At 43.6% G+C, this 12,854-nt stretch overlaps 1 protein-coding gene across 1 annotated transcript in view; it reads left to right on the top strand.

Annotated features, from left to right (window-relative positions):
- The window catches only part of LOC115131478 (collagen alpha-1(VII) chain-like), a 121,279-nt gene extending 109,735 nt beyond the window's left edge, over positions 1–11,544 (top strand). The window contains exons 112-121 of the mRNA XM_065021800.1: positions 5,097–5,213; positions 5,296–5,373; positions 5,742–5,795; positions 5,961–6,009; positions 6,263–6,271; positions 6,674–6,841; positions 7,229–7,360; positions 8,066–8,128; positions 8,611–8,793; positions 10,822–11,544. Of these exons, the coding sequence (XP_064877872.1) occupies positions 5,097–5,213; positions 5,296–5,373; positions 5,742–5,795; positions 5,961–6,009; positions 6,263–6,271; positions 6,674–6,841; positions 7,229–7,360; positions 8,066–8,128; positions 8,611–8,793; positions 10,822–10,850 (882 nt within the window). The 3' untranslated portion in view covers positions 10,851–11,544. The remainder of the gene's footprint in view (positions 1–5,096; positions 5,214–5,295; positions 5,374–5,741; positions 5,796–5,960; positions 6,010–6,262; positions 6,272–6,673; positions 6,842–7,228; positions 7,361–8,065; positions 8,129–8,610; positions 8,794–10,821) is intronic.
- The last annotated feature ends 1,310 nt before the right edge of the window (positions 11,545–12,854 follow it).

The raw sequence follows: 12,854 nt of genomic DNA, 5'->3' as shown, positions 1-12,854 counted from the left end.
TGTTGATCCACCAGCTGATGTTAAGCCCATTGCTGTTGATCCACCAGCTGATGTTACACCCATTGCTGTTGATCCACCAGCTGATGTTACACCCATTGCTGTTGATCCACCAGCTGATGTTACACCCATTGCTGTTGATCCACCAGCTGATGTTACACCCATTGCTGTTGATCCACCAGCTGATGTTACACCCATTGCTGTTGATCCACCAGCTGATGTTACACCCATCGCTGTTGAGCTACCCACTGATGTTACACCAATCGCTGTTGATCCATGCGCTGATGTTACACCCATCACTGTTGAGCTACCCACTGATGTTACACCAATCGCTGTTGATCCACCAGCTGATGTTACACCCATCACTGTTGAGCTACCCACTGATGTTACACCCATTGCTGTTGATCCACCAGCTGATGTTACACCCATCACTGTTGAGCTACCCACTGATGTTACACCAATCGCTGTTGATCCACGCGCTGATGTTACACCCATCACTGTTGAGCTACCCACTGATGTTACACCAATCGCTGTTGATCCACGATGTTACACCCATCACTGTTGAGCTACCCACTGATGTTACACCAATCGCTGTTGATCCATGCGCTGATGTTACACCCATCACTGTTGAGCTACCCACTGATGTTACACCAATCGCTGTTGATCCACGCGCTGATGTTACACCCATCACTGTTGAGCTACCCACTGATGTTACACCCATTGCTGTTGATCCACCAGCTGATGTTACACCCATCGCTGTTGAGCTACCCACTGATGTTACACCAATCGCTGTTGATCCACGCGCTGATGTTACACCCATCACTGTTGAGCTACCCACTGATGTTACACCAATCGCTGTTGATCCACGCGCTGATGTTACACCCATCACTGTTGAGCTACCCACTGATGTTACACCAATCGCTGTTGATCCACGTGCTGATGTTACACCCATCACTGTTGAGCTACCCACTGATGTTACACCCATTGCTGTTGATCCACCAGCTGATGTTAAGCCCATTGCTCTTGATCCACCAGCTGATGTTACACCCATCGCTGTTGATCCACGCGCTGATGTTGCACTCATCACTGTTGATTCACTAACTTATTTTGCAATGCCCATTTCCAAGTATGCAGTTACCCATAGTTGGAGCCTCCCATTGAGAAACCAAATTGAATCTAACAGGAGCTCAAACAGATACAGTGCATTCTAAAAGTATTCAAAACAATTTAACCCATTTTGATTGAGCGCCTTGTTAGACAGATTCAATTTGGTTTTAATGTAATCAAATGTGGAAACAGTCAAGGGGTCTGAATACTTTCCAAGTGCATTGTACATTAGCACTTTGCCTCTCCCAGGACCATACAATTACCCAATTGGCTATTACAGGTATTCCCAAACTGGGGTACGGCAATGCTGTCGGGGGTACACCAAATAAAAATGTGATTCACATTTTCAAAAAGTGCATTTATATTTTCCAACTGGGCTATACATTTGGGTGAGGTTTTTCTCTCGCCTAAGTAGCTCGTTTCACTGCCCAAAATCAAATTAAACCATCTAGTGTTCAGCGTAATAATAACAAAATGTCAAATAAAGGTAGCCTAGTCAAATAATTAACATCTAATCACATTAACCTTCACTCTTGAGCAGACATTTAGAAACGAAACATGACAATTTGAAAAATAAGCCATGGGAGATTTTTGAGTGAGAATAAAGATGACGTTTGAGTAGTAAGACATGTATTAAAGCAACAGATACCATTAATAAGAAGGGGCTAGAAGCATCTTATATGGTGAGCTACCGAGTGGCTAGGACAGGCAAGCCCCATACTATTGTGGAGGACTTAATTCTTCCTGCTGCCGCTTATATGGCAGGGACAATGCTGGGAGAAAAGCACAGAACAACTATACCAACAATGCCTTAATCAAACAATACTGTTGCACTACGCATCATTGACATGGCCGGAGATTGGAACAATTACTGCTTTGCATACAAGCCAGTGAATTATATGCGTTACAGCTGGATGAGTCAACAGACATGGCGATCCTGGCACAGCTCCTGGTATATGTCCGTTACGTTTATGGGTGTCAATTAAGGAAGACATCCTCCTCTGCAAACCACTGGAAACCTGGACAACATGAGAGGATATTTGTTAAGTACTGGACAGCTTTGTCACATCAAATGGACTTGTGGTCAAGATGTGTTCGTATCTGTACTGATGGCGCAAAAGCCATGACAGGGAGACATAGCGGAATGGTAACGCGCGTGCAAGCAGTTGCTCCCAACACCATGTGGGTACACTGCAGCATCTACCAAGAGGCTCTTGCTGCCAAGGGAATGCCTGACAGCTTGAAATACGTTTTGGACACTGCAGTGAAAATGGTTAACTTTGTTAAAGCAAGGCCCCTGAACGTGTATTTTCTGCATTATGCAATGATATGGGCAGCGACCATGTAATGCTTTTACAACATACAGAAGTGCGCTGGTTATCAAGGGGCAAGTATTGACAACATTTTTTTTATTGAGAGACAAGCTTAAAGTTTTCTTTACTGACCATAATATTCACTTGTCTGACCGCTTGCATGATGACGAGTTTCTCACACGACTGGCCTATCTGGGTGATGTTTTTTCTCGCCTGAATGGTCTGAATCTAGGATTACAGGGACTCTCCGCAACTATATTCAATGTGTGGGACAAAATTGAGGCTATGATTAAGAATTTGGAGCTCTTTTCTGTCTGTATTAACAAGGACAACACATAGGTCTTTACATCATTGTATGAGTTTTTGTGTGCTAATGAACTCAAGCTTACAGACAAAATCAAATGAGATATATCGAAGCACCTGAGTGAGCTGGGTGCGCAATTACGCAGGTACTTTACCAAATTGGATGACACAAACAACTGGATTCGTTATCCCGTTCATGCCCTGCCTCCAGTCCACTTACCAATATCTGAACAAGAGAGCCTCATTGAAATTGCAACAAGCGGTTCTGTGAAAATTGAATTTAATCAGAAGCCACTGCTAGATTTCTGGACAGGGCTGCGCTCAGAGTTTGCCTTTGAAAATCGCGCTGTTAAGACACTGATGCTCTTTTGCAACCACGTACCTATGTGAGAATGGATTCTCGGCCCTCACTAGCATGACAACTAAATACAGGCACAGACTGTGTGTGAAATGATGTAAGACAGACTCTCCAATACAACCCAACATTGCAGAGTAATGTGCATCCTTTCAAGCACACCCTTCTCATTAACCTGTGGTGAATTATTCACAATTTACAAATAAGGATTTATATGTAAGATGACTAAATAAAGAGCAAAATGATTGAAAATTATTTGTGCCCTGGTCCTATAAGAGCTCTTTGTCACTTCCCACAAGCCGGGTTGTGACACAAACTCACACTCATTCTTATGTTTAATAAATGTATCGTATAGTGTGTGTGGCAGGCTTACAATGATGGAAGAAAAAAAACATTTGAGAGTGTGCTGACCCTGGTGCTAGTGTCACGATCGTCGTAAGAAGCAGACCAAAGCGCAGTGTGGTGTGAATGCATCATTTAATAGATGACACCCAAGTAAACTGTACCAAAAACAATAAACAAATAACGTCCGTGAAGCTATCATAAGAACTGAGCTTACACAAGCAACTAACATGGATAATCACCCACAAACAAACAGTGAAACCCAAGCTACCTAAGTATGATTCTCAATCAGAGACAACTAATGACACCTGCCTCTGATTGAGAACCATACTAGGTCGAAACATAGAAATCCCACCCCAACTCACGCCCTGACCATACTAAATAATGACAAAATAGAAATAAAGGTCAGAACGTGACAGTACCCCCCAAAGGTGCGGACTCCGGCCGCAAAACCTTAACCTATAGGGGAGGGTCTGGGTGGGCATCTGTCCGCGGTGGCGGCTCTGGCGCGGGACGTGGACCCCACATCACCACAGTCTTTCTTCTCCTCATTGTCCGCCTCCGTGGCCTCCTAAACACGGCGACCCTGCTAAATGGCCCCACTGGACTGAGGGCCAGCTCGGGACTGAGGGGCAGCTCAGGCGGCGCTGGGCAGACGGTCAGCTCAGGCGGCGATGGCCAGACGGCCAGCTCAGGCGGCGCTGGGCAGACGGCCAGCTCAGGCGGCGCTGGGCAGACTGGAGACTCTGGCAGCGCTGGAGAGGAGGAAGGCTCCGGCAGCGCTGGACAGAGGGGCTCTGGCGCCTCTGGACTGAGGGGCGGAAGCTCTGGCAGCGCTGGACAGGCGGGAGACTCCGGCTGCGCTGGAGTGTCCTGAACCAATTATTGTGTCCTGAACCAATTACATGACTCCTGATCCATATCGATTTCAGACAATCTTTGAATCAATAAAGAGTGGTCCACACTATCGAAAGCTGTCAATAATTCAATAAAGAGAGCAGCACAGTGCTTCCTCCGATCCATACACTTTACAACATCATTTAACACCAAGGTTGCAGCAGAGATGGTGCTATAACCTGGCCTGAAACCAGACCAGTGAACACTTGTAGCTAGGAAGGATCTAAGATGACTGTTTATTATTGGTTCTATTTATTTTTAATCTAGGCAAGACAATTTCGAGATTGCGATAATTATTTAGGTTGGAGGGGTCACCACCTTTGTGGAGAGGGAGCACATAGGCCACCTTCCAAACCCTGGGGATAGCACCCAAGATAATTGTCTGATAAAACATATTGGTAGCAGAAAGCTGCAGCAAGAAAGGATCATGTAAATCAGCCCCAGTTGATTTTTACATTCATCTTAATCACGGTGTCTAGCACATCACAAGTAGAAAGTTGTTGAAATGAAAAAGATATTCACTAGAAGTCGACTGATCTTCCATCGAGCCAACTGGAGGCTGGGAGAGGGAAGAGCAGTCGAATGACAGACCAGGATCAATTCATCTACCATTTATTTAAAATAAAAAGCCTGCCGAGATAAAATGCTGATTAAAATCATCACTTATCTAATTTTTCTCAATGATGCCAGTGCCTGACACAACTTTAATAGGCAGGGAAGGAGAGGAAGAAGTGTTTTGTAAATGGTATCTGTCTGTGGCATCTCCCTCTTCCTCTCTACAGGGCCCCTCAGGTATCCCCGGCCCCCCAGGCCCCAGAGGAGTAGACGGCTCCTCTGGACTGACAGGGTCTCAGGGACCAACTGGAGCTAAGGGCCCCGAAGGCCTCCAAGGACAGAAGGTATTCACTTGCTTTGGTTGTTTATGCCATCTAGTTGTAGGGTAAATTAAACATGGTTCAACATGGTTGTTGTCATTGTCAGGGGGAGCGGGGGCCTCTTGGTCCTGCCATGATAGGTCCACGCGGTATCCCAGGTAAACCAGGAGACAGGGGCAAGGAGGTGAGTGTCTCCTCTCTACTGTGCAGTATGTCTGCTCATAAAGTATCTAACTGCAACTGTCCCCCAATAACTCCCTCAAACTGGCCACAGCACAGACACAGCAGTGAAGCTGGGGACCGTTTTCTAAACCGTATGCACTGTGGAAAGTTTGGAGAAAATGGTCAAATAAAAGGGTTTTGAACAGACATAATACATTTAATTACTGAAAACACAGGTGTTGTTCCTTTCCAGTTTATATTTCTGATTCTTCGTGGTGGATATGTACTTAGTACATCTGACCTTGGGATCATAGAGCTATTAGTTTGTTCAACTACTCTGAGAACAGTTTATTTGTCAGCTGTGTGTTCTAATACCTGTCTCTGCTGCAGGGGGAGTTGGGTCCAGATGGAGCCAAGGGAGACAGAGGAGAACCAGGCTTGACGGTCAGTGCTTCACCTGGGCCTCAGGGCCCAAATCTGCTGACTCTACCACCAACCTGCCTACACATACACACACATGCAACCACACACACACACATATTATAATGCTGTCACGTCTCTCTGCCTGTCTCTTACACTCCTCCTCTTCCCCTCTGGCTCTCTGTGAAGGAGGATGAGATTCGGACATACGTCCGCACAGAAATGAGCCAACACTGTGGTAAGTCTTAGTCACCTGCCAAAACCCCAATGTCCCAATCCAACATGCTGGTGTCCTCAGTTAAACTTCACTTCCTCATCGTCAAGTGAAACAAGTAATGGTGCTAACACATCTGTATTGAACGTAATGCTCCACAGAGTCTGATTCAGACCCTCTGTCCATGTAGAACTTCTCACTGCTATTGACTTTCCCTGTAATGAAAGAGAAAGTAACATTCTCTTTTCCTCTCCTCCCTTTTCTCTTTGTCTTTCAGCTTGTGGAGGTGAGTGGGTATCAGTCTGACACGTGGACCCGATGGGATGAGGGCAGTAGCTAGCTTTGGCATGAACTTTTTAGCTTTATTATTAGTTTATGTAGTCACTGTGTTTTTGGTTCTGACGTGTGTCTGTACTATGTAGTTTTGGTTCTGTTATGTGGTGGTCCATGTAGGTGGTTATCTGTTCTACTCAGTGCTTAAAGAGGGCCAGTGCTGACCTGCTTAGAATATTGGATCTAAAATATGATGAGTACTGGCAACTAAATATAAATACTACCGGCACCCAAAATGAGTACTGGTATCTATTTCAGTCCACTTCAACCACTGGTTCTACTGTATGTTCTCATGAGTGTATATGTTGGGTTTCGGTGGTGTCTGGTGGCTATGTCTATGTGTGTTACTGACCAGTGTGGATGTCCTGTTGTTGTTTTTATGTTCCTGGCCCCTCTTCCTTCTCCCCTGTCCCCCATCCTGGCCTGCTCTCAGGTGTTGTTGTGACAGAAACCATGTCCCGCCCCAGGGCGCGTCCTGTTCCAGAGCAACAGCTGGCCCGGCAGGGCAAGGATGGTAAGGATGGTGAGTGTGTCTGTCCAACTGTCCTTCATCCCTACCTGTCTGTCTGTCCATCAGTCTTAACAAACAGCCCAGAGTGATGCTGTGTCTGGTTCTAAACAATGGGCCCTGTTTTCTCATCAGTATTCTCTGAACATTATAAAGGATATCTCTGTCTGTCCATCAGTTTTACTCACTCTCTAACTCTGTGTTTTGTCTGCTTTTTAAAGTTAGAGGGTTTGTAAGTGGGTATTCCAGCTGAATAAAGGCCCATTCGCGGGTGGACTGAGCCCTTGGTGAAAGTCCAGTGTTGTGCTGTAGGAGTTGGGGGGTGTCTCCCCTCTGGCCGTGGGGTGGTCGGGGTTAGGGTTGTGACCGCTGTGGCGCCCCCTGCCCTGTGCTGTGTTGCAGGGCGTGAGCTGCGTGTGGTGGTGAACACCAATGACCCTGACTACGAAGATATCTACTCTATAGAGAGTTACGATGATTCCATGGCTATGGAGCAGAGCATCCACCTAACCCCCGCTGCGAATCATAACGACGGTACTTCTCACACACAAACGCACACCCTTAAAGGGATAGCAATACACTTCCCCAGAGTCAGATAAACTAGTGGATACCATTTTTATGTCTCTGCATCCAGTATGTAGGAGGTTAGTGGTAGTTTTCGAGCCAACGCAAATCAGCATTAGCCCAATGAATGGAAGTCTACAGGAACGGCTCCCATAGACTTCCAGTCATTGTGCTTACGCTAGTTAGCAATTGCTCTAACACTAGTTAGAAACTTAAAAATGGCATCCACGAGTTCATCTGACTCTGAGGAAGTAGATAAAGTGTTTCATTACCAAAATCCTGACGTATCCATTTAACCCTTAATCCATCCTCACACACTGAACCCAGTCTAACACACAAACCAACCCTGGATCCCCTTCACACACTGCCATCAACATCAACAGCTTCCTGTGTGTCTTTATTGTGTTCATAGTGTTTTTGTATGTGTTGTTTTACAGTGGTCTGTTCTTAACCTAAGATATATGGGTGTATATATAGCAGTCTTGCAAATCTCTAATTTCCAACAATATGGGATTTACGTGAAACGTTAAATTATGTGCATGTTTATCAAGTTAGGACTGTATTTGTGTGTTTTATTGTGTTGTCGATTCAGTGTGTCTGTTTCGTGTTAGTTTGCTTATTACAGGCTGTCTGTTGATAGATGTTGATGTTTGTTGAATGATTGCATGTCGACAGGTGAGACAGTCACTGTTGACCCTCTGAAAGCAAAAAGGTCCAGGAGAGAGGTCAAAGGGGAAGGTAAACCCCGCCCACTTTCTCCTCCACTGCTGGGGTGTTAACGGTTAACTCCGCCTCCATCTCTGCATGCCTCTGGCCTCTCTAGCATGATGGTTTTATTTTCTTTGATTGCTGTTGATAACTAATCAAAACACCCAAGCATATCTGAATTTGGGCACTGAATTGTTTTTGTGTGGCAAATTGACAAAAGTTACTATAGATGATATACGAAGAATTATACTGAAACGTTTTTTTTTTTATAAAACCTGAATGGATTTGACCTTACAAGCCATCTTCAGCTTTTATCCCAGACATAATTTAGATTTTCTATCCCTTAAAGACTGTGTTAATTGTATGGTCACATATTTAATGTTCATCACAGAATTTTAAGTTACTGTTCATTAACATTAATACTAACATCACATTCATCTAGCTTACTGTTGGAGCTCTCTGTCTCTCTCACTGTGATTTTCCTCACTGTGTGTATGTGTGATGTATTCAAGCTCCAGTGGACCTTTGTGTGTTGCCCCTGGAGGAGGGCAGCTGTGGGAGGTTTACTCTGCGCTGGTACTTTAACAGCCAGGTGCAGGCCTGTAGACCCTTCATCTACAGCGGCTGTGAGGGCAACGCCAACCGCTTCCTCCATCAGGAGACCTGTGAGGAGCGCTGCCTCCCGGAGGACACAGGTACACACACACACACACAAGCAAGCACACATAGTAGCTTACTGTGCACACATACATATCAATCAATCAAATATATTTATAAAAAACTCAGCCTAAAACCCCAAAGAGCAAGCAATGCAGATGTAGAAGCATGGTGGCTAGGAAAAGAAAGGCAGGAACCAATTAATAAACTTAGAGAAGAACCAAGCTCCGAGGGGGCACAAAACCGGACAGGAAGATCATGCCAGTGACTCAACCCACTCAAGTCAAGTATAGCGAAACAAGCCTGTCAAGATGTGATACACCCCTCTCAGGGACGGCATGGGAGAGTGCGAGCAAGCCGGTGACTCAGCCCCCGTAATAAGGTCAGCGTCAGAGAATCCCAGTGGAGAGAGGATAGCTGGCCAGACAAAGACCGCAAGGGTGGTTTGTCACTCCAGTGCCTTGCCGTTCACCTTCACACCCCTGGGCCAGACTACACTCAATCATAGGACCTACTGAAGAGATGAGTCTTCAGTAAGGACTTAAAGGTTGAGACCGAGTCTGTGTGTTTCACATGGATCGCCAGATCATTCCATAAAAAGGAAGCTCTATAGAGGAAGCCTCCAGCTGTTTGCTTAGAAATTCTAGGAACAATAAGGAGGCCTGTGTCTAGTGACCGTAGCATACGTGTAGGTATGTACGGCAGGATCAAATCAGCGAGATAGGTTTTGTAGGTTGGCAGTAAAACCTTGACATCCACCTTAGCCTTAACAGGACGCCGGTATAGCACTGGCTAGCACTGGTGTAATATGATCACATTATTTGGATCTAGTCAAGATTCTAGCGGCTGTATTTAACACTAGTTGAAATGTACTTAGTGCTTTATCCGGGTAGCCCAAGAGCATAGTATTGCAGTAGTCTAATCTTGATTTCCCCTGGGGAGACACCTTGTGTCTCATTACATGGTTATTACAGGTTTAATCATGTTTATTAAAGTTCTCTGTGTGTGGGTGTTGGCTGAGACCCACAATAGGAGGCTTAAAACATGGACATACACTACCGTTCAAAGGTTTGGGGTCACTTAGAAATGTCCTTGTTTTTGAAATAAAAGCATATTTTTTGTCCAATAAAAATACCATCAAATTGATCAGAAATACAGTGTAGACATTGTTCATGTTGTAAATGACTATTGTAGCTGGAAACGGCAGATTTTTAATGGAATATCTAATATCTGCCTAGAAGGTCAGCATCCCGGAGTCACCTCTTCACTGTTTGCTGCTGAGACTGGTGGTTTGCGGGTACAATTGAATGAAGCTGCCAGTTGAGGACTTGTCTGTTTTTCAAACTAGACAGTCTAATGTACTTGTCTTCTTGCTCAGTTGTGCACCGGGGCCTCCCACTCCTCTTTCTATTCTGGTTAGAGCCAGATTGCGCTGCTATGTGAAGGGAGTTGTACACAGCGTTGTACGAGATCTTCAGTTTCTTGGCAATTTCTCGCATGGAATAGCCTTCATTTCTCAGAGCAAGAATAGACTGACGAGTTTCAGAAGAAAGTTCTTTGTTTCTGGATATTTTGAGCCTGTAATCAAGCCCACAAATGCTGATGTTCCAGATACTCAACCAGTCATAAAGATGGTCAGTTTTATTGCTTTAATCAGAACAACAGTTATTCAGCTGTGCTATCATAATTGCAAAATGGTTTTCTAATGATCAATTAGCCTTTTAAAATGATACATTTGGATTAGCTAACACAACGTGCCATTGGAACACAGGAGTGATAGTTGATAATGGGCCTCTGTACGCCTATGTAGATATTCCATTAAAATCAGCCATTTCCAGCTACAATAGTAATTTACAACATTAACCATGTCTACACTGTATTTCTGATCAATTTGATGTTTTAATGGACAAAAAATGTGTTCCTTTAAAAAAATGACATTTCTAAGTGACCCCAAACTTTGGAACGGTAGTGTATATCATGCTGAATACACACACATTCATGCTGCACATTCACACATGTACACACAAGAAAATGTATCCCCAAAACGGATTCTTGTTTTGTTGCAGATGCTGTTCCTTTGAAAAAGGGGCGATGATGAAGGGCATGTCATGACTACCTCCTCTCCACCCTAAAGAATGGCAACAAGTGGTTGTTTAATTCATATTTAAAGCTATAAACATTGGCAAGGTTTTGAGTATACAGTACATACACCATTGATGGATCTTTTCTCATGGTTGATGATTTTATTATTTATTTCAAGTACATTTATATTACGTTAACTCTGCAGCCAAACTTTTAAATCCCCCTCAGAATTACGTCTAGCGATTACAGCAGCACCGTATTACAGGAAGACAATGTTGTCCAAACATTGATGCAACCATACCACAGAATGCAGAATCTGTCTTTGGTGGATGTACAGGTAATGAGTTCCAAATCTGTCCACTAAATAGCTGTTCTATATGTATAAAGAGGCACTCACAATACATGTTATCATATTTTGCCAATGTAATGTACATATAAATGTATATTTGTATTACCTGGGAAATAATGTTTTGTGTGTCCTAATGATTCATGTTAAACTCTGCATGTTTTAACCTGACAGAGAAAAGGTGCTATTTTAAAATATATTTTTATATTGCACATTTCATTTGTTGTTTTCAAAGAAAAATTTGTTTGTATTTTCGCCATGTTTGATGTTCAAATTGCAAAAAGCACACTCATTCATGATGGCTCGGAAACATTACTCATTGTTTTATGAAATATGTGAATAAACCAGAGAATGAATAATAGTATTTCTACAATGTTTGTTTTTTTATATATAAAACCATTTTAGAGGTGTATACAGTGCCGTGCAAAAGTATTCAACCACCTTGTCGTTTTTCGTATTTTGTTGCATTACAACCTGTAATTTAAATGGATTTTTATCTGGATTTCATGTAATGGACATACACAAAATAGTCCAAATTGCTGAAGTGAAATGAAAAAAATAACTTGTTTCAAAAAATTATAAAAAAAATAGAAACGGAAAAGTGTTGAAGCCCATAAATAAGATCTGGTGCAACCAATTACCTTCAGAAGTCACATAATAAGTCAAATAAAGTCCACCTGTGTATAATCTAAGTGTCACATGATTTGTGTATATATATATATACACATTTTCTGCAAGGCCAGAGTCTGCAACACCACTAAGCAAGCAGCACTATGAAGACCAAGGAGCTCTCCAAACAGGTCAGGGACACAGTTGTGGAGAAGTACAGATCAGGGTTGGGCTATAAAAAAATATCAGAAACTTTGAACATCCCATGGAGCACCATTAAATCTATTATTAAGAAAGAATAGGGCACCACAACAAACCTGACAAGAGAGGGCCGCCCACCAAAACTCATGGACCAGGCAAAGAGGGCATTAATCAGAGAGGCAACAAAGAGACCAAAGATAACTCTGAAGGAGCTGCAAAGCTCCATAGCGGAGATTGAAGTATCTGTCCACAGGACCACTTTAAGCCGTGCACTCCACAGAGTTGGGCTTTACAGAAGAGTGGCCAGACAAAAATAAGCAAACATGTTTGGTGTTCCCCAAACGACATGTGGGAGACTCCCCAAACATATGCAAGAAGGTACTCTGGTCAGATGAGATTGAAATTGAAATGTTTGGTCATCAAGGAAAACGCCATGTCTGGCACAAACACAACACCTCTCATCACCCTGAGAACACCATCCAACTTGAAGGAGCTGGAGCAGTTTTTCCTTGAAGAATGGGCAAAAATCCCAGTGGCTAGATGTGCCAAGCTTATAGAGACATACCCCAAGAGACTTGCGGCTGTAGTTGCTGAAAAAGGTGGCTCAACAAAGTATTGACTTTGGGGGGGGGGGGGGGGGGGAATAGTTATGCACGCTTAAGTTCCGTTTTTTTTGTCTTGTTTGTTTCACAATAAAATATTTTGCAACTTCAAAGTGGTAGGCATGTTGTGTAAATCAAATGATACAACCCCCCCAAAAAAATCAATTTTAATTCCAGGTTGTAAGGCAAAAATTTTTGAAAATTGCCAAGGATGTGAATACTTTCGCAAGCTACTGTAGTAGGGCCATGGGTGTTTACT

This window comes from Oncorhynchus nerka, linkage group LG2, assembly GCF_034236695.1.
Source record: "Oncorhynchus nerka isolate Pitt River linkage group LG2, Oner_Uvic_2.0, whole genome shotgun sequence".
In the NCBI taxonomy this organism is placed as follows: Eukaryota; Metazoa; Chordata; class Actinopteri; order Salmoniformes; family Salmonidae; genus Oncorhynchus; species Oncorhynchus nerka.
The sequence above is the reverse complement of the archived record's forward strand: the minus strand, read 5'-3'. Positions and strand labels throughout refer to the sequence as shown.